The sequence below is a fragment of the Solanum dulcamara genome, chromosome 9, assembly GCF_947179165.1.
Source record: "Solanum dulcamara chromosome 9, daSolDulc1.2, whole genome shotgun sequence".
Taxonomy (NCBI): Eukaryota; Viridiplantae; Streptophyta; class Magnoliopsida; order Solanales; family Solanaceae; genus Solanum; species Solanum dulcamara.
Genome location: NC_077245.1, coordinates 3,196,657 through 3,218,787, shown reverse-complemented (window position 1 = coordinate 3,218,787; position 22,131 = coordinate 3,196,657). Strand labels below are relative to the sequence as shown.

At 30.2% G+C, this 22,131-nt stretch overlaps 2 protein-coding genes across 4 annotated transcripts; one reads left to right on the top strand and one right to left on the bottom strand.

Moving 5' to 3' along the window:
• Window positions 1-936: 936 nt before the first annotated feature.
• Window positions 937-7,201, bottom strand: LOC129904505 (F-box/FBD/LRR-repeat protein At1g13570-like). 3 transcript variants are annotated; one of them, XM_055980071.1, is made up of 6 exons: window positions 6,984-7,201; window positions 4,268-4,361; window positions 4,088-4,181; window positions 2,637-3,482; window positions 1,875-2,030; window positions 937-1,571 (listed from the first exon to the last, which is right to left on the bottom strand). In XM_055980071.1, exons 3-6 carry the CDS (start codon window positions 4,097-4,099, stop codon window positions 1,290-1,292), a joined length of 1,296 nt encoding a protein of 431 aa, XP_055836046.1. In that variant the 5' UTR covers window positions 4,100-4,181; window positions 4,268-4,361; window positions 6,984-7,201; the 3' UTR covers window positions 937-1,289. The 3 variants fall into 3 exon arrangements, with proteins under 3 accessions (XP_055836046.1, XP_055836047.1, XP_055836048.1); XM_055980072.1 differs by lacking the exon at window positions 6,984-7,201 and adding an exon at window positions 6,137-6,848; XM_055980073.1 differs by lacking the exon at window positions 4,268-4,361.
• A 7,647-nt stretch (window positions 7,202-14,848) lies between these two features.
• LOC129902964 (type IV inositol polyphosphate 5-phosphatase 11) lies at window positions 14,849-20,565 on the top strand. Its single transcript, XM_055978426.1, has 8 exons — window positions 14,849-15,014; window positions 15,104-15,266; window positions 15,520-15,650; window positions 17,333-17,409; window positions 17,532-17,657; window positions 18,971-19,158; window positions 19,252-19,389; window positions 20,153-20,565. Exons 1-8 carry the CDS (start codon window positions 14,977-14,979, stop codon window positions 20,303-20,305), a joined length of 1,014 nt encoding a protein of 337 aa, XP_055834401.1. The 5' UTR covers window positions 14,849-14,976; the 3' UTR covers window positions 20,306-20,565.
• The last annotated feature ends 1,566 nt before the right edge of the window (window positions 20,566-22,131 follow it).

The following is a 22,131-nucleotide window of genomic DNA, read 5'->3' as shown; positions in this document are numbered from 1 at the left end:
CATATACAGAAATCACAAAGGATAAATGAAGTGAATATGTATTAAGGGATCGTTTGGTAAATGATTTGAAGGTGAGTTATGCCAGTAATGGATTCTGCATGAGTAGATGATTATGAGGTAACTTATTCACGTATAAAATTACTATTATAATTGGTCAATAATTTAGAAATCCGCATAATTCATATATGTATAAGTTATGAAAAAAATTATGTGTTATTTTATATAGGATAGAAAATGAAATAACTAATACATTATTAAGTAAGTCTTGCATAATTAATATCGGCATAAAATAATATGTAGATGCTCCTGTAACATTAAACCTACGTAACTCTAACCAGCTACCAAACAACTCCTAAATACCATGATTAAGTGATAATGGCATATGTTCAACACGTTATGCATTTATTGATTTGATGTAAACACCATGTATACAAAAGTTTTTATCATGTTTTAGTTCAAACTAAAGTAAATATATTGACATAAAACATTATTTTTTCTCAAATTAGCTTTGTTTATTTGATGTACATTTAAAATATTATTAGCACTAATTAATCCCCCTTAAACTTGGATATTTGATGCCTTCGACCTCCTAAACGATTTCATTTGATGAATATAAAGGACATGAGCTTTGCTAAATGGATTGTTGTTTAAAAGTTTTATATACACGATCATTATAAATAAGTCTAATAAACAGCTCCAAAATGTTTGAAATTACTCCTAATGCTTAATTCACAAGTCTTTTATCTGTAACAATGATTAATATTGGTTATGGTCAATCTTGTTCCACTATACTTTTATTTGGTACATCGAAGCTTTTATTCAAGAACCGAACGCCCGCCTCTACTGATATTTCTCTTCCCTTCCTTTTTCTAACTTTTCCACTTCCAGAGCATAAGGACAAGATATGCATTCAACTACACATACAATAAATCCATGTACAAGAATGTAAGAAATCAATACAAAGAAACATTAATTCAACTACCTTCTCCAAGACAATAGTAACACAAGTTTGACAACATTTCCAACATGAGCACAAGACACGATAATGGGGTTTGGCATTACAGAAGAACAAAGAGAGCTCCGCCACCCTCTGAAGTCGTCTCTGTATCAACAGAACAAGTACAATTTTAAGACTGCCAATCACATTGGTGCTTTCATTTAACATCAGTTTCATCAGACAATCTAGCTCAGTTTCTACACTAGATGCTAAACTAATATAGTCAAATTCCATAGTAAACACCCCTAGATCTTACTAGACCTCAGGCTCCCCAGCTTAGATATTCTATCAATTAAGGGTCAACGTAAACAATTTCAGCTTGTACCGAAGCTCTCCTGAAGCGAAGCAACTCTTTTAGCATCTCCCATGCACCGTCAACTGAAGCTGGCTTGACTGTCATCCTTTCAAGAACAGGTGAATTTGTAAGCAGAAAATTGATGAAATTCAGCTCTTGTTTAAGCCCAGATATACCAGCAATCTTAACATGCCTCAATTGATTGAACATACAATTCTGGTAATTCTCTTCTGTAACATTGTAAACTGTTCTTGAAGTACTTTGTTCTTCAGTGCGTGCCTACAAAATGACAATGGCATGAATGTACAAAACTTAGAGAAACAGTTCAGCAGATGCTGTGAAAAGTTTACATGCTGCAAAATAGGTTGGGTACACGTGTGAAGAGTCTCACATCGACCATTTAAGGGTTGGATGGTCTCGTTACTATGGCTTGGACAATCCTCACCTCTTGAGCTAGCTTTTGGGGTTGAGTTAAGCCCAAGGTCCATTTCTTAACAACATGAATATTATCCATGCAGTAAAGAATGTTGAAGCCAGTTTATGATTGATCCTAATGAAACTCAAGTGATATTTGAAACTCACCAGCATCTCAAGCTCTTGTAGGTTAGGAGAACTTCTGAGAAGGCAAAGTGCTGCCAGACACTCATCAAAATGGTTGAAATTTATGCGTATCGAAAGAAAACTAAGCTCGTCACAAGGCGTAGGTAGTCTTCCTGGCACTTTACCATCAGCCAGATACTGCAGAAATAACAATGATTAGCATTTGTAATGAACAGAATATGCAATGTAATACATTTCCTCCAAAGATTGACAGGGAGATAAACTTGGCAAAGGCATCCATTAATTTTTTTTTAACATTGTTGTTAAAAAAATAAATACAGTAAGACTGTTAGGTTGAGCACAAGATATATTATACAACCAGGGGGAAATCTTTTCAAGAGAAACCCATTCCTAACAATTTTCCAGTGAAACCAATGACAGTGGTAGAAAGTAGTGGAAAGATGTGATGATGGTGTATTTTGAAATAGTAGATAACAAAGGGTGATTACAATTGTTTCAAATAAGGACTTGTGACTACTAATGGGCAGTGAAAGTTGGAGACTCATAATAAAATATGATTTGCACCATAGGACACAAGTCATTTTAACATGGCAGTGTCAGACGATTTAGCCCTAATGATATTGCACTGTGTTAGACAACCAAACACCACAAAGTAAAAGATCCAGATCCATACTTGTGATTGACAAACATCTTTTTATGCTAAAGTTTTATGGGAAACAAATGCTTGGGAAGAGAAGTTGCCATGAACTCTCTGGAAATCTACAATCATAGCACGAAGAATACCTTCAAGAAAAAGCTCTGTACTTCGAGCCTTTGAAGACGAGGCAAATGAGCAAAAAACTTGACCAAATTTCCAGCACTGCCTAGAGTAAGATTTTTGTCAAATCCAGGATTTACATATAACCCAATGGAAACGATGGCAAGATTGGATGTGTCCATGAAATTGATGTCTTCAAAGACGCCTCCAACGTCAAAGAAGAGGAGATTTGGTGCATGGATTTTAAGATCAGAGAAACCCTCAAAATTCATCAGTGTAAGCCGCTCAAGTAAATGGCAGCTAGATACGAGATGCTCAAATGCATCCTGCTCCATAGTGATGTGCTGAAGATCGAGGCTTTTCAAGCTTTTAAAACCACTGAATGTGAGAGGAGGTTTTAGAAGACAATTAAAAAGCTCCAAGTGGATCAACTTTTGACAAAGATATATTGAAGAATGGAGTTTGTATCGATGTCCTTTCCATATTTCAAGAACAAATTCCTTCACAGAACCCCTTGATAGAAAGAGAATCCATCTATCAATATCACACACCCCTTGAAGATCCCGATGAGAAAGCTTGAACTTGTGTATGGGACCAGAATGAAGTAAGAGAACATGATCAACAATGTTTACTATCTTATTTTTAATGAAGGTTTGGTCTTGGGATGAGATCAAAAGAGATTGATTGTCAAATACAAGGTTTGGAAGAGTAACCCATTTATGTCTCCATTTACTTGACAAGACACTTGTCCTCACAGCATCCATAAGTGACAAATGAGACAAGATTTTGTCAACAATCTGTGCTGGTAAGTTGCTGATCTTGTCCACCTCAAGTTCTTCATTGCAAGGGAAGCTGGATGGTATACGTTGCTTCTGCATAGTAACAAAGAAGGCATTCATCCAAATGAGACAACCCAAGAGATAGAAAGTATCACTGTGGTTTACTGACCAAGAAGGATGTAGTTCAGATAAGAGCACTCAGAGTTTTGTTTTTCTTTAAATGATGCTACTATAATTTGTGTTAAGAGAACAGTTCCAGATATGCTGGTCAATATTTATGCAAGTATGAGCAATAGTCATTTATTAGGTAATGCTCAAGGGGCGGGAATGGCCATTCGACCTCTCTGAGAGGGAAATTCAACCACAAACAGAAAGTTTAAGGATGGCTGATCTTTCACATCACCATTTAGCTATTGCAATTATTTTTCCCATTGCACAACGTCATCATGCAATCAAGGTCGAGTGGTTGATGTTGACCACTAAAATTGTGCCAGAAAATAAAGTAATTTAATTGAAAAGTTAAATGCAGTAATTTACTGTGTCAAGAACTGTAGCACATAAATTGAAAACTAGGGGACCAATTATCGTCAGAAAATGAAGAAAAGAAGCACATATCAGTGCAAACAATGAAGAAAGCAAATGAAATGGTTCATTATATCAAATTACACAGTTACCATGAAAGGAAGCACGTGACTTACCATAACACTCATTTTTTGGTAATGAGATCGGAAAAGATGTTACGCCTCAGACAGGTCCGAACAAGACTCTTTTAGAGGATTTTTGCTGGTCCACCTGATTCATAGCAAAGGGGACAAATGTAACAATAAGCCACCAAGTAGCAAAACTTTTTAGCATCCATAGACTAACAGAAGGCACACCTCTTCTTTGCATATACATTCAACGGTTGCTCTTTACTATTTTCCATAAGAACTGCTCATTTCTTCACCACCAAAGTTGTATGTTCTAAAAATGCTGCATAAGAATTCATTACTATACTGAACTCACCCATCAACAGAAGCAAACATATTAAATGTTGGTTGAAAAGAGATGCTCTAATTACAAACTTCATCAATTAGCTAATGTTTTCATTGCAGAGCTTTATAAGAGTTGTTCGGATAACTTTTGAAAGAAGTTTTCTGAAAAATCCTTTCTTTAAAACCATGCAAAAAGAAAATGTGTTTGGATAGTTGGTTTTGAAGATTTGTGAGTGGAGAACACTAAACCACTTGATCAAAAAATAGCTTTTCCGGAGATTCCAAAAGAAACACATTTTTGGAAAATTTCTTCACAAGATTCTAAAGAAATTTTCACAAACACCTTAAAACTTTCTTTATTGGTTGCAATAGGTGTTACGCTTGTCCTTCTACTAATTGAGGCACAATATTCAAGTGACTCATTTGATGTTGACACTTATTTACTTCCAGTCCCACTGTGCCACTCAATGGATCAACATTTATGGATAACCCCTAATATATATCGCAATTAAAATCTTCTGAGAGGCATTAAATCAGGGTAAAAACTTAACCCCAATGAGTGTTTACACCAAACCAATGAATGTAACCCCAATGAGTGCATATGCACTTTTTAACACTTAGACACAGTTAAGTGATATGCATTTTCACTTTAATTTGCTAATTCTTAAGGTTAATTGTTTATTTAAGTACAAACACCCGATGCAGGTAAGTATTTACCATCAATCAATGGCAGTTAGTCAATTAAGAAAAACTTTTGCTTAGCCAAAAAACAAAAAGGGGGCACCTAGACAGATGCTTATGACATGGATAATAAAGTGGCGCACCTAAATCACTTCACAGAGCAGTGACAGAAGAAATAGTCAAATAGGTGTGGATCAAAAACAAGTTACTTCCCAAAGTCCCCGTCCTGTTTTAGCAACTAGCAGAATTTTTTAGCATCCATAGAGTAAACAGAAGGCATACATCCGCTTCGCATAAAATCAAAAAATAGCTCCTTACTATTTTCCAAAAGAACAGCTCATTCCTTCACCACAAAGTTGTATCTTCTAAAAATGCTGAGTTAGAATTCATTAGTATATTGAATTCATCCATCAACAGATACAAACACTTTAAATGTTGATTTGATGCTCTAATTACTAATTTCATCAATTAGCTAATGTTTTCATTACAGAAATTAGTTGTTCGGGTAACATCTTTTGATAAGGTTTTTTGGGATGATTTTTGAAAGAAGTTTCCTGATTAATCGTTCTTTTAAAACATGCAAAGCCTAAATGTTTCTGGATAGTTGGTTTTTGAAGATTTGTTAGTGGCAGAACATGCAAAACCTAAATATTTCTGGATAGTTGGTTTTTGAAGATTTTGTTAGTGGGAGGACACCCCTAAAACACTTCATTCAAAAATAGCTTTTCAGAAGATTTCAAGAAACACAATTTAGGAAAATTGTCCAGCTCGTATCTGGTGGATAATCTGGAAGGAGAGGAATTCCAGATGTTTTGAGAGCTTAGAGAATGATGTACATAAGATCAAGTTGGACTTCATCTTACTGCTATGTTTTTGGTGTAATTAGATTTACTCTAATGATATTGTGTCTATCGTAGATGTTCTAGATTCTTTATAGCTAAAGAGGGAAAACACTAGAGCTCTATTGTAAATATGGTTTCAGTACTACGCAAGTACTGTTTTGATCCCTGATATAATACATAATTACTGATTTCAAAAAAAAAAATAAAAAAAAATCGCAAGATTCCAAAAGAACTTCAGAAAAACAAACACCTTAAAATTATCTTGAAATAGTTGCAATAGGTGCTGCGCTTGTTCTTCTACTAATTGAAGCACAATCTTCAAGTGAATCATTTGATTTTGACACTAAAATACTTCCAGTACATCGTTCCACTCAATTGATTAACATTTATGGAGAATAACAACAACAACCACAACAACATACCCAGTGTAATCCCACAAGTGGAATCTGGGAAGTTAAGATGTATGCATACCTTCGTACCTTACCCCTATCTTTGTAGGGTAGAGAGGCTGATTTTGCTAGACCCCCAGCTAAAAAAAGGGTAATCAAAGCAGGATTGCAAGAATAATATGACAATAAAAAGCAAATGAAGCAACACGTAGATTCCGAGTGACACTAAATCAGTGACAATTAGCCAATGAACAGAAAAGAGGATCAACTAGACATCTGCTTATGATTCACCTAAATCACTTTACTGAGAGCAGTGGCAGAAGAAATAGGTGTGAATCACAAATAAGTTTTACATCAGAAGGTATAACCCTCAAATAATCATCATTAACTTTGAACAAGTCATTAGAACCACATCAACAACAACGAGAATGGATTAATTTTAAACAATGTCTTACAAATAGACATCAACAGCCCCAAAAAAGACAGACTTTATAGGGCTAATAGCCTAGGGAAGCCCAAGAGAACGAAATTACCAAAGAGAGAAACAAACAAGAACTCAAAAAAAAATCACCAACAAACACCCTTTGTTTTATAGGGTCAATCAATGGTTAAAATTACACCAAATTAACCTAAAATGGAATTTCAACATAATGGGGCAAGAAAAAAGATTACACTTTTCTTCAAGTTAGGACTGAATGAGAAGAATACCTTTTAGGTTGACGAATTTGATGATTCGGTTGAGCCGGAAAAATTGGAAGCTAATGATGTGTGAACTACATAGTATTGGCAACTAGTCAAGTAGTGAGTACTAAAATTTCTCTACTCCATTCTCAATTCAGGTGGCCTCTCTGATTGTGTAGAAAATAGTTTAATTTTTTTTTGTTGTTGCTGTTGTTTTCTATTCATGTTTGGTGTTAGTATTGAAGTCCAACTCGTATAAATTTATGCATATAAAACTTATTTTTAGAACAAGATTTGAAATCTAAAGCCAGTTTGGATGAGCTTAAAAAAAGTAATTTTTATGTATGAACTGCTTTTAGAACTTTAAAGTGCTGAAAGTTATTTTTATAAATAAGCAGTTGAGTGTTTGGATAAAAGTGCTTAAATGAGGAAAATTATGTGAATTTTATGGTTAAAAGAATAAAAGGGGTAGTTTGGGAATTTAGTTAAAATATAAGGGATATAAAAGTAATTTCATGGTCAAAGAAAATGACTTTAAGCACTTAGAAAAAAAAAGTTAGGAATCCTAACTTTTCATTTTTGACTGACTTTAAGAACTTTCTGGCTTAAAGTTAGCATTAGGCAAACAAGTCCAAAAGCTGAAAAGGGGTTTTAAGTTGGTTTTGACCAACTTAAAGCCAATCCAAACGGGCTCTAATTCAACTTTTTATATTGGAGACTCCAATTTTAGGAGCAAAGTTTCCAACACAATTTGGACCATTTTAATTAATTTAAGTGCATTTATTAAAAGGTTTATTTTTAGGAACGATGCTTTGAATTATTTTTTTTCATATTTAATTTAATGCTTGGACATGACATTTCTTGTTAAGAGTAAAGTGATCTTAATCATATTATCACAATCTATATTAATTTAAAATAGTTATAAACATTAGTATTGCCGATCCTTAAATCTCTCAAATTCATATTAAATGATTAACTTTTAGTTTGGGTGCACCTTTTAATATATTTATTGAAAAGTAAAAAGTGTAAACCTAATTAAATACTCCCCCATTTAATATGGTTTTTGAGTCACATAAAAATTTATACATCTAAAGAGAGTTAAATTTGAATGAAAAAGTATAACTTCTTCAATTCATTTTTATATGTCAATTTTAACATATCGAGAAAAAAATATATTAATTTTTTTATTTTATCTTTATCGTTAATTGTACAAATGAAAAAAGTACTATCCTTTTATATCACTTATTTTAATTAAAATAAAAATATTATTTAATATGAATAGGTAGAGTAAATAGACAGAAAATAATTATTAAATGACGTATTAGAGCTATCGAATATTGACGTAGATTATCGTATTGGTCTATTCCACTATGCCAACAAACAACAAATAATTGTAGTGTAAGTTACAAAATTCTATATAGGTACAATTATAAACCATAAAGCTATATTTCTAACTTAAGTTGGATTATAACTTTTGACACGTTTTAGTTTTGCTTTTCCACATCTCTAGGATGTAAAGATTGAATGCCTCCTCACTTTTTTTCTTTCTTAATAATAATTTTTTTGAAGCTTGAATTCATAAAAGATGTGCCTCGCTAGAACTTTTTGACCAATACTCCCCTTAAATAGGATATGTTTTTATCTTAATTTATGGTTATCATAAAAAGATGAAAGATGCTTTCAAAGTTATTTTAAGTTTATTTTTACCTATGCATTATAACATTCGGTTGGTCTATATGCATTTTATTATTAAAATAAAATATTAAGCGCATATTTTGGTGGATATAAATTGACATGAATATGGTCAATTATTTTTGGTGTAACTTATGTAACCATTAAGTCATGTTCTATCTTATTATTCCTTGTAACATATGTAGTTTTCAAGACATAATTTATTCATTCATTTACCTACGTTATTATCCAATTTATTCCTATTTAAGACAAGGAAGAATTTCTCACCTATAAATAGTGGTGTTTTTTCTTTCTGAAGTATATGTCTAATAAGATGAGATGAAATATGTTAAATGTGGAAAAATATTATAGTGTGTAGTAGTGAAAGAGAGAGTTGAGACAAGAAAATATTATAAGTTTTCAACTATATTCACTATACAATGGAGAGTAATTATATGTTGAAGGAAGGTGTTCTTGTGGTGGAGTTTTAGACTCTTCAACTAATTTGGAGTTGCTTGAGTTGTACAACGTTGTTGGGCTGTTGTATCTTGGAGGGAACAAGTCAAGAGTATTACCGCGTCTACACCAACATATTCCATTGAATTGTCAACTAGTTTTAAGAATGGTGAAGAAAAGGTAAGTGTACTAAGTTTTAACAAGAAGAGGAATGTTAAAGTGATTGGAACCATACTTTCTTTGTTGGGATGGACAACAAGGAATTGATATTCATTTCTTGTTCATGTTATTGTATATGTTGCGAAAAATTAAACATGTTATTTACGGACAAAACAAAATATGTGTTATTGCAATAGAAATCAATAATTTACAACCTTTTGAATAATTTATAATTCGAGTCAACAAAAAAATCACGAGAATCCGATATGTTGGAAGTAATTCAACCAAACAAATATGTTGAATATAACAAGATGAAGTCTCTTTGATTTGTTATGATTTGAAAGTAACCATTCTGAGATATTTTCTTTTATTGCTTTAAAATCATTTTTAAAAAAAAGGCATCATCAGTGAAATAGAAAAAAATAAAAAAAGATATTATATTAAGCTTTACATGTACAAAAAAATTGTAATGCCAATAACCAATAGAGTTTGTGAGATAAGTCCCCGTGGAATAAGTATAGGTTGAATAAATCATAAAGTTAGGTGCCGTTTGGCCAGATAGTTTTTGAAAAAAACTTACAAATTCAAAAACTTAATTTTTTTTTGAGAATTAGTGTTTGACTATACAATTTTTCATTAATTGACAAATATCCCAAATTCCTAAGTTCTAGAAAAAATTAAAATTTAGGAACTTGGAAAGTTTTATAAATTTAAAAATTACCCAAAACTTTTATATTTTATAAAAATGCTCATCATTTATTAATTTCAACTACTCCCTCCGTTTCTTTTTACTTGTCAAAAATTTCCTAATTTGACTTTCCTTTTTACTTGTCAAATTTGTCAAATCAAGAAAATACAATCTTTTTTTACCTATTATACCCTCAATTTATTGAGAGAGTTAATATCTTTGATATCAAAATATTTTGAAATTTGAATTATGGCTTTAGTGATTAATAAGGGTAAAATGGTAAACTCACCATATCAATAATTAATTTCTTAATATGTGTGTCAAGTCAAAAATTGACAAGTAAAAGGAACAGAGGGAGTAATTTTTATCTACCAACTTACTCTATTAAAGTGGCCAACCAAAATCATTAAATAACATCTTTATCTATTAATAAATAACCAAACTATTCATTTCTACAGTTTATTTTTAATGCGATTAATGTATTATTCTTGCCCATACAGTAATTTTATTTTTGTTGACTGTTATCAATTATGTTATAATTTTTTTTAACAGAGCATGTTTATTATAAAATGATAATACAAAGCTATAGGTATTTTTAATAATTTTTAGATATTATGGGTACAAAATAATATTTTTTTGAAACAATCAAATATTTTTGAGAAAATTTGTGGTCAAATGCATGGTGAAACTTTACCAAAACTTCATACAAAAATAACCTGTCAAAAATATTTGGAAATTTGAGGCCAAACAATAGCTTAATGAATTTATTATATTCAAAGGATAATATCATAATCATTCAAATCTAGGACCAGCTAAGAGTAGACAGTTTCTGCCAAGAATAATCTTTTCCTAAAATATTAAATTTATTATATTTAAAGGATGATAGCGTAAAATTGTTATTTTATTTACTATTCCTTAAGGGGTGTGGCATGTTAATACTGGATAAATAAAAATAAATGGATGATATTTTCTTACAAATGTCAAAAGTGTGGATTAAATTTAAATTGCATCTCAAAATATCCCTATTGTGAAAAGGGAAAATTACGTGAACAAGCAAACATATACAAGTTAATTAGTTAACATAATTATAATTTAGTTATTTTACAATTCGCCACTAACATTTAGCGTTTATTGTGGTTCGAGTTTGTCTAATTCGCACGTTTGTATAATTCAAATTTTGTATAGTAATTTTGTATAATATAATTTGTATAACTATTTAAAGTTAAGATGTTTGTATTTGTATAAATACGTTATTTCGAGTTTATACAAAAATAGTTTAATTATCCGCGAATTATAAAAACTCATGAACTATACAAACAAGATAACTTAAACTATAGCTACAACCCGTAAATATGTAAACTATAGCTAAAAAGCATAATTAAGTTTATTATAGTGGTTGTTTATGACATTTCCCCATACGAAAGTCATCGCTATGGACAGTGTCCGAAAGGCCCAAATCTAACAAATCGTATAGATTGGGTCATCCTAGCCCAGTTCCAAGTAGCTGGTATTTTACTTAAATTTTATAGTGAAAAAACTCAATTATAATTTATCCCAGCTTTTTTGGTAATTATTCGAATTCCCTCTTTTTTCAGATTTCTGATACATACGAATGACGCTGATACATCGCAATTTGATACGTAAGTCTTTTTCATGATACATCGCTAGTTGATACAAACCAAACATTGTAATATCAATAAAATTTATAAATCAGCTTATAACACCTAATATATTATGAACACAACAAAAACAACAGTAAAACTTATGTTTTACTAATACATTTTGTGTTTGGTTTGTATCAACTAGCGATATATCATGAAAAAGACTTATGTATCAAATTGCGATGTATTAACATCATTCCTATGTATCAGAAAAGGAATTTTTAAATTTTTTACAAATGATAGGAAATAATTGAAAATATAAGAATATAAGGTGTGTAATTTGGTATTTTTTCCTTATTAGTTACCTTTCGAGTTCGAATAGGATGGTCTCTATTGCCCATATTTACAAAGAGGCTAATTCAATAGATGATAGCTAAACCAATTTAGCTTTTGGTCAAGAGTCTTGCTTTGAATTATATTCGGATGTGCCTTCTATAGCATTTTTTTCACGTGCTAAAAGAGATGTTGTTGGGGTCTCGTTCTCTCGCTTAGTTTCAGATTGGTTATTTCTTGTTTTAATTCGCCTTCAAATTAAAAATAAAAGTAAAAAATATTGGTATACATCCTCCTTGTATTTATGCCGGAGACATCGTAGAGTCGAAGAGATTATTAGGATTTGGGGCTCCCTAGCGCTCTTCTTTTTTTGACTTTTTTGAAAGGGTGCGTATGATTTTTTTTTTGAAATAATATGAATAAGTATCACCGAAAACTATTCTAGGAGAAGTTTGAATCCGTTCTCAAATCTGTCATTGAGAGGAAAAGGATTAAACCCTTTGTCAGGCTATGGTTCCCTCAAAGTTATGGAGTAAGACTTCGAGGTGTTTTGTCCGTAGTTGGATCGGCAAATCGATTGGTGACTTGCCTTGCTGGTGTGTCTCTTTCGGATTCGGTTCCTAATAAAAGAAGAAATTATAACAGAATTTTGGTCTATACCGATACCATAATATCAGATTAGGGAGGAAGATCAGAATTAGAAATTGACTCTTTTCGTTAGCAGATGACAGAGCGTGTGAGTTTGGCTCAAAAGCGAACTCTAGTATAGAAGGAATGGGACCCTATTGAGCCACTTTGCACCTAGTTTTGGTGTAGCAGCTATATTTCGATTCATCCTATTTTTTTAGCTCTTGATTCCGCATTGATCGTAACCCTGTTCGGAAATATTATTTCTTAAACTACGAAATCATTAGAAAGCATAAAAATAATTATCTACTCTGCTTAATATGAATTAGCAGCTCTCCTTTTATTGTTTTTTTTAAAAAAAAAACTATATATAACAATAAGCTAAACTTGAAAAACGGCATTAAAACTTTATTATTTACTATCAGTGAAAGATGACGGACATATCTTATGTTATTGTATGTTTTGTCAATGGTGTAGCTGTTAAATTAGGTCTTAGACATACCTCACATCCTAAAAGCTACCTCAAAGGGAGAAGGATTGCTCAAGCCCTATAAAAAGTTCACCATCTCATTAACCACCAATGTGAGACTTCTGTCATTCTTCAACAGAAACGAAGAATTTTATTGATGATGTTCAAGGTTTAATAAGTATATATAATAGTTAATTTTTGGCTCATATAATTATATATATATATATATATTTTATTTTTTATATAGAGAGTACTATAGTTAATTTCAGATGAAAGATCATGTAAACCTTCATTATATATGGCTACACTACTATTGTATGTTGTTCTTTTAGATGTTTAGTGCTTTGACCTCAAATAATAAGTTTAACTAATCTAAGAAGGTTTGTTGTTAGAACAGTGAAATTATCTAATTTAAAAGTTTAAGCGGTTAGAAATAACACACGTCCATTTAAATATAATTCAAAGGTTACACTGAAGCTATTATACGTTACTTTTTCTATCTCAAAATAAGTATTGCTTTAATAAAAAAAATCAAAACAAATATCATTTTAAAAATTCAAAACAAAAATAAAATACCTTGAGTGTCGATTTTGATGTCTATATATATTGCTTTCATGAAGTTGACTCTTGACTATATTAATTTTCAAAATTGAAGAAGGCTAATGAATTAACTTATGAAAGCTTCTCACGTTACTCCACTCAAAAGCCAACAAGTGTCCTCTTATTTTTGGTTTCCCAATGACCTACCAACATTTATCACATTTGGAGGGACTCGAAGCAACAACATTGAGACTCAAAGGGCCTAATTAACCAGCAGAAGTGTGAACATATATATATAACTCAACCATAAATATTAATTAAACTCGTACTCTCTCCTTTTAATTTGTATATGGTATATAGTTTGACTAGACATGTTTAAAAGTACTCCGTTTCCTTTTAACTTGTTATATTTTGCTTTCTGAAAATTAAACTGTAGATGAACTTTAATCAATATTTTTAGATGTATTTTTTAATTATATTAATATAAGAAAAATGATAACTTTTATCATTTTCATATAATTTTCAAACGTCTAAATTTTAGATATGACTTATTATAATTTAATTTTGCTTCAAAATTAGATAAATTAAGTCTCATAAAATGAAATATGACAAGTGAAAAGCAACAAAGCTGAGTATCAAATTCATCCGAACCCATAAATCATAATTCGCATTTACTGCTGGACTTGTTCTCATGGCTATAAAGATTTATACCTACTAATCAGAGGCAAAACTAAATGAACTGAAGAAGGTTCATGCAAACCATTTCATAAAAAATTACACTGTCCGTCCGCCAATCCTATTTATAATGAATTGATGTCATTTTATTTGGAATAGCCTATAAAATCCAATAATTTGCATGGTCATGAAAAAGCTACTAGAGTTTTCTTGACCTTGAAGCTGTCATTTTCGAGTTTGTCATAATGTCTTTAAACAAGTCGACGGCATCCAAACGTAACTCAATGACAAATCAAATTAAAAACTAGCGTTTAGTCATAGATTTTCGAAATATATTTAAAAAAGTTAAATTTTTATTTGACCATAGAATTTAAATATTTTCATGTTTCACAAAACTTGCAAGTTACGTTTTTAGGTTTTTGAAATTTCCAATCACAAAAATTTATTTAAATAAAATATACATATCTAAACAAAACTTTATAAATTCAAATTTTTAATTTTCAAAATCTATAACCAAATAGAAAATAATACATCTCATGAAATTATTAAAAAAAGAACTCCCTATATCTAATTTTCGCCAAACCTTTGACTTCTTCTTCTTCATAATTGCATTATATTTTCTCACCGCCCATTTATATAGCATATTATTATATTTATATATAGAGAGAGAGAAGAAAAAAAACTTTGAATGTCAATTGTTAATCAATTCTGATATTTTACAATTTTAAAAAAAATTGTGTTTCCCGTTCAAGAACACTATTGTACTCAAGATTCAAGAAAACAAACATTTTTTTTTACTCAATGGAGGGACTCTGTGTGAAGCTTTTTGAAGCATCAAGGTTAATAATTTTCCTACTTCCCTTTTTTGCTATATTATTATATAGTATTCTTTGTGAAATTTAATTATAGTTTTTTTTTCCTACTAAAGAAAGTACAAAATGAAGAGACGCAAAGCTGAAGCAATAGGAATGGCAGACAGTTTTGAGGCAAGTCATGAAGGGATCAAGACTGTTGATGTCCAAAAACGCTGTGAGTTCTCTGGAACTGCTGATCTTTGCATCTATTTTGTCACTTGGAATACGAACGGACAGGTACGTTCACTTTTATTTGTTCAGTTTGAAATTTGTATGTTTCTCGAGAAATAATAATATATATACTGACATAGAACATGCTTATGAAATTTGTCGCTAAATAAATAGCTCATTGCTAAAGGGATTGGATTAGCGATGAATTGTTTATTGTTTGGTGATCATAGAAATTGTTTGTTTGTCACTACTTTAATTGTTTTTTATAAAGTGAAATTTTGATGATTTTTTGCATACATTATTTTTGCATAATGTGAAGGCACCCTGTGAGGATATAGCAAAATTAGTTGGTGAAGAGAGGAAATATGATTTATTGGTGATGGGTTTGCAAGAGGCACCTCGAAACAACATTTGCAAGTTATTGAAGAACACTCTGGCTGATACTCATATGTATGTATATTTATCTTTAATTTCCTTTTTATTTTTATTTTTGCATTATCAACTTGTACCAAATGATCATTTAATCAGTTTACTAGTGCAGGTTAGACATGTTAAAAATAGTTATTCCTTTTGTTTCAATGTATTTATCTTACTTTTCTTTTTAGTTTATTTTAAAAAAAATGTTTAAAGATTCTTTAATTATAATTTTTCACACGACATATTTAATACCACAAAATTAAAAGATATTTTACTCTATTCTACTGATCTTTAGTTTAAAACCACAAATTTTAATTTTATTTTTTTAAAAAAAATAATTTGTGCAACATTAAAACTATCTAAACAAATTAAAACAGAGGGAGTCATTGTTGTTATTGTAAGTTATTAGTAACGTGACTTGATGATATAAAAGTTATTCACTTTTAGTTATCGTAAGTTATTGCTCTTCTCTCTATTTTTCAAATGTATTAATTTAATTTATTTTTTTTTTTTTTGCAAATTAGCTTTTCACAGGGTAGCTATATGTTTTTGAAAATGAAGTAAATAAATTCAAAGACGATAAGTTAAGTTCAAACATACATATATAGGCAGAGTATAAGAAGCACATTGACAATGACTAGTTACTAATATTGACGTGTTTTCCCTCTATTATTAAATTTTCAATTTCAATTTGTATTTTGTTTTCCATTCTTGAAAAGTCATGTGTTCTTTGATATTCCGCGTTAGAATACTAATAATTTTCGCAGTCACGTTCAAATTTATAGGAAAAAGTAGTAATATACATTCCATCTTGACACACAACTTTTATGTTGTTACGATTCTTCCGTCTATTATTTTCAATATATATATATATATTCTTTTTGAACCTGTTTTAAATATATTATTTTATGTGAGTCGAGGATCTTTACGAATAATCTTTATGCTTTTATCATGTACACACCATCCTTTCAAAACTTTACTTGGGAGATTACACTGAATATGTTATTATTGTTATTGTATAATGCACTACTAGAAAAAAAAGGAATTATTGACGGACAAAATTTTGTAGTCAAACATAAAAAAATTCATGTTTATTCCATTTAGCTATGAATTAGTGATGGATTATAAGAAAACTGAACTTGCTAGAAGCTATTTAGCAACGAATTAGTCGAAAATTACCGATAAATTCGATAGCTAATTTCAAAAATTACCGATAAATTCGATAGCTAATTTCACATTTTCTAGCCGTGGTGGTCTAGATGGATTTAGTTTTATTCTATTTTCAATTCAACCACAAAAACACAACAAGAAAGTAACTTTCTATTATTGTCTCTAGTTATGCAATTGACATTAAGTAACAATAAGAGTATTTTTGAACCAAAGTATTGACGATAAAAATATTTTTGGACTAAACTATAAACGGAGAATATTTTTATTTATTTGACATTGTTTAATGACAGTTTTTACTCTTTTCCATTGAATATTAGAGTTTAATTTATAAACACCCTAATTTACATCATATCATGTCATATTTATTTACTATAGCAAATAACATGTCTCATTTTTTAAAATACTTATATGTAGATAATTTTTAGGTGACCAGTAGAAAATATACTCCAATGATGTATATAATTTGATGCATGATATCTAAATTTAGGTTAATTTTTCCACTGCTACAATATTTTGACATTCTTTTATTTATTTTGGTGAGGAAGGCTTTTAGGAAAATCAGTAATGCAATCAGTGCAACTGTATGTGTTTGGCCCCAAGAATTCAGAGAAATTTATAAGAGGTATATACAGTTTCTTTGTTTCTTTTATTTATCCCAAAATAAATTGTACTGACACTTTATGTCAATTGATTAAATGGGGTTATTAATTAATTAATGTATGATATATGTATAAATTTATGTAGAAGTAAAAGTGGATAAGCATGAAGTTGGAGGATTAGGATGGTTAATCAGAAGAAAAAAAGGAGCAGTGGCTATTAGAATTAGCTACAAAGGCATACAAATGGTTTTTATTTCTTGCCACCTCTCTGGTAAGTTCCCTAATCTATATATATTCTTCCTCAAATCAAAATTACTACTCTTTTAAATATATAAATTTAACTTTGTGGTTCCAGTCTCATTGTCATACGTACACATAAAAGAGAATTGAAGTTGTACACAACTTCGATCCACCTTAGATGTTTAGCTACTCTTTTCTTTACACTTTATATATGATGGTCATGAAATTTAAGAATGAAATATTTTTTTAGAAAAAAATATCATATAAATTAATATTGAGAGAGTACAGTATAGTCAAACAATCCAACCAAAAACCTTTTGACACATCTACCTTCTTATTTTTTTAGACTTAAATTAATTTGTATAGACTTTATATTCTTTGTATGGAAGAGTGGCAGCTAGGTAGGTAAAAAAATTGACTTAACAATAGACCTAATTGCTTAGACTATGTTGACAAATATACTAAGAAATACTTCCTTCATTGTCCACTTTTTCTATAAACACTTATTAAAAAATTATAAATAAGATTAAAAGGAATCATTCCTTAAGTCCCATAGGTTTGATCCTGTAGAATTTGATCTTTCCTTCATTGTCTACTTTTTCTATAAACACTTATTAAAAAATTATAAATAAGATTAAAAGGACTCATTCCTTAAGTCCCATAGGTTTGATCCTGTAGAATTTGACCCTTCCTTCATTGTCCACTTTTTCTATAAACACTTATTAAAAAATTATAAATAAGATTAAAAGGAATTAATTGTAAAAGTAAAATAAATAAAATTAATTAATTCTCTTTTAATTTTATAAATTGACAAGTAATTGAAATAACTAATTTTAATAATAGGGACAACTAATATAAATATTTTCATTATTTTTCTTTTCTGTTTGTGGATATTGGGAAAGGAATTTCATTACGCAATGTTGGTGGCACAAAATTTCAAAGTTCATAATTGCCTCCATCCTTTTCGGGCCATTTCTTAAATAGTTCCAAACTTACGTACTGCCCACTAGGCCCAATGTAAATGGAGTAATATATGTTTGTCATTTGCACTTTTCTAGGCAAATAAATATTTTCTTATTATAATATCTCATAAGTTATGTACGGACATGACTTCAGTTTCTTTACAACTTATGCCCCATTAGACATAAGTTCAATTGATAATGGACAAAGAATAAAGACCAGGCTATTTGAGGATCAAAACGTGCAATTTTATGTGTATCTTTGTTATTAGCTTAGTAAACAAATTCAAATTCAATTAATTGTCATGTTAGAGAAACTCCGATATTTTTTAAGAGAGTCTTATTTTGAGACGCAATTAATCGATTCAATTTTACCTTTTTGCAGCTCATGCTCGTAATGTAGAAGAGAGGAATTTTCAGTTCAAGCATATATCAAATTCACTCTTCTCAAAGAATAGGAATCCTTATGCTAAATCTGCACAGCTTACTGTATGGTTGGGAGATTTAAACTATAGACTCCAAGGCATAAATTCCTATCCTGCTAGAGATCTCATCCATGGAAATCTCCATCAAGTATGTACATTTTTTTTTTACGAATTTAAGTTATATATTATATACACAGATAGTATAAAGATTTGAATAATTTGTTTTCCCTAATTTTGGCAGATGCTAACTAGCAAAGATCAACTATTACAAGAAGCAGAAAGAGGAGAGATTTTTAATGGTTATTGTGAAGGTGCATTAGATTTCAAACCAACTTACAAATATGATATTGGAAGCAGCAGTTATGATACCAGTCACAAGGTAATTAATTAATTTATAAGTCTTAACAATTTATATATAATTTGAGGTGTTAAGTTTAAGATGTAGTACTTAATTTGACTTATATATATACTTAGTATAAGATATACATTGCATAAACACTAGGTATATAATTTGTAAACTAGATGATCTAAAGACATTAAACTGTAACTTTATCAAAAAATATTGTAACATCCTAGCTCACTAGTGATATTTGGTCTAAGCCCACACAACTTTAAAATATGTCATTAGAGTGTAAGGCTTGTTTATATACTTTAGCATTTGTTATTTGTTTTATCGATATGAAATTCGTCTGGGTGTCACATATATATACCCCTTAGGGACTTAGTTTCTTCTTTGAGATCTGTCCCACCTATTTCAAATATATAAGATTCGTCTAGATTCAATTGAACACTGAGGTTTATCCCACCATATCTAGTTCAAGGTTACACGCAGTGTGATTCTAATACCATCAATTATAACCCAAATACTCATTAGTACTATTACTTGATTTGGGACTAAGCTCTCACAACTTTAAAATGCATTACTAGTGTCTAACGCTTGTTCTCTTATGTAACCAACATCACTTCATATTTTACCAAAGTGAAATTTTCTTAAGAGTGACAAAAATAAGAGTATATTTCAGACATTTCGAATATCAAAAACTGAAAAGAGTGTCATATAAATTAGGATAAAAACTGTATTTTCTCTTGATATATATTTTTTGATTTGACATTAATTATTTGTTCTTAAATTTTTTTGGCAGGTTAGAGTACCATCATGGACAGACAGAATATTATTCAAGATAGACAGTAACAATATAAATGCAAGTTTACATTCTTATGAAGCCATTGAAAGCATACAAAGCTCTGATCATAAGCCAGTCAAAGCTCATCTCTGCTTAAAATTGAACAAATAAACATTAATGGAGACTCCAATTTTGTTCCAAGATTATCAAACTGATTAATGTTTATATTAAGTACAATGATTAATTAATTAATTAATTAATCAACCATGTGCAAATATTCTTTTATTGTTGTTCGATTGTGGGTTCAGCATACTTTTTTCTTGCTTCCTCTCGTACGCGATCAAATGTAATTAAGTTATTGTTAAGACTGATTATGAATGTAATTTAAACCTTTGTTACCGCTATGGTAAAATGTAAAGATTTTTTTTTTACACCGTACCATCCATGAATTTTTACAGGTGATAGAAAGTTACTTGATTGCCATATTTATTTACTATTCTAATCGTAGGGTCTGTGAGGTAAAAATGGATTTAAAATTTAAACTTTATGGGTTCAACTATTGAGGTTAATTTTAGTATTGAATCTGTTAGATATTATTTAAATTTATGAGTTCATATCTATTAAGTATTTATTGCAATTTTAGTGATTTTTTTTCTACATAATTTATGCTTCATGTAGAAGATATTAGGTTCAGATGAACTTGGTACCTTGAAACTCCATCCAGACCTATGAAAAGGGTGATGAGTACGCAAACCTTACTTGTACCTTATAAATATAGATAGACTATTTCAGGTACTCGACGACTGATCAAATGAGTCATTTTCTATATATGTAAGTTGAAAGCAACCTCCTACTGGGATAACCTTAGTTTAATCCTAGGTTGAGGAAATTAAATCCAATTGTTGTGTGAATACTAACAATCAAGCCAGGACAATTATATAGTTAAGATTCATTAATCACTACAACGACATATGTACTGATTTTGTGATAATTAATCCATTGCCATGCTTTTTATAACTACGTATTACATCCCTTTGAAAATATTGTCTTTGTGATTTTGCCTTTTTTTTTGTTGTTGTTTTAATAGAATCAAACGATACGATGACTCAAATCAAAAGACCAGATATGACAAACTTTCAAATATTTTCTCTGTTTTAATTTGTTTGTTTGATTTTGATTGGTACGAAATTTAAGAAAACAAAAAAGATTTTTGAATTTTATGATCTTAAACTAAAGATATATATGTGGAATGTACCAAAATATTTTTTAATCTTGTGGTCTTAAATATGTCATATGAAAAATTTCAATTAAAGAGTTACCAAATAAGGAAAAAAATATTCTTTTTGATATGAACTAAAAAGGAAAGTAAGACAAATATATTGAAACAGATGGATGGAGTATGAATTAAATGCTTATGTTGTTCTTAAGTTGTGGCGAAGAAAAAAGAAGTGTTACTTAAGTTCAATAGAGGACACAGATGATAGAAGTTGCTCGGATGATATACATTTTTCGACTCCAATTCTAAAGTTGTGAATTCGAGTTATTATGTGAGCTCCTAAGGTGGGGAAAAGGAAGATAGAGGACACCGACAGTTACGTACGAATGGAATACATTGGATAGTTTACTGCTTAATGATTGATGTGGAGTTGATAAACTATTTTGATTATTAGAAACTAGCAGGGACCATTCTAGCTAGGAGTTGGTCGCAGCTATAGCTAGAGGCTAGAGCCTAGGAAAATAAAAATGAATCCAAAAAGTGCTCATTTTTACTAGATTCTACAAAGATAACTATCAATAATCAAAGAATGATTCACTCTAGTAATCATTTACTTATATATGTCATGATTGGCTAGAAAAACTGAATGTAAAGAGAACTAATGATATCTTTATATCAAAGATTGTGCACACATAAATTTCTATATTCTCAATCAAAGATTTTAAATCTTGAAAATGAAAAATAATCGGGATAGGTGAAAACAACTATAACACCCGATGTT

Coding starts and splice junctions, on each gene's coding strand:
- LOC129904505 (XM_055980071.1), bottom strand. Junction 2,031..2,636: donor TACAGAGCTTTTTCTTGAAG/GTATTCTTCGTG, acceptor TTATTTCTGCAG/TATCTGGCTGATGGTAAAGT. Junction 1,572..1,874: donor TACAAGAGCTTGAGATGCTG/GTGAGTTTCAAA, acceptor GTCATTTTGTAG/GCACGCACTGAAGAACAAAG.
- LOC129902964 (XM_055978426.1), top strand. CDS start 14,977: ATGGAGGGACTCTGTGTGAAGCTTTTTGAAGCATCAAG. Junction 15,267..15,519: donor CTTGGAATACGAACGGACAG/GTACGTTCACTT, acceptor CATAATGTGAAG/GCACCCTGTGAGGATATAGC. Junction 15,651..17,332: donor ACTCTGGCTGATACTCATAT/GTATGTATATTT, acceptor TTGGTGAGGAAG/GCTTTTAGGAAAATCAGTAA.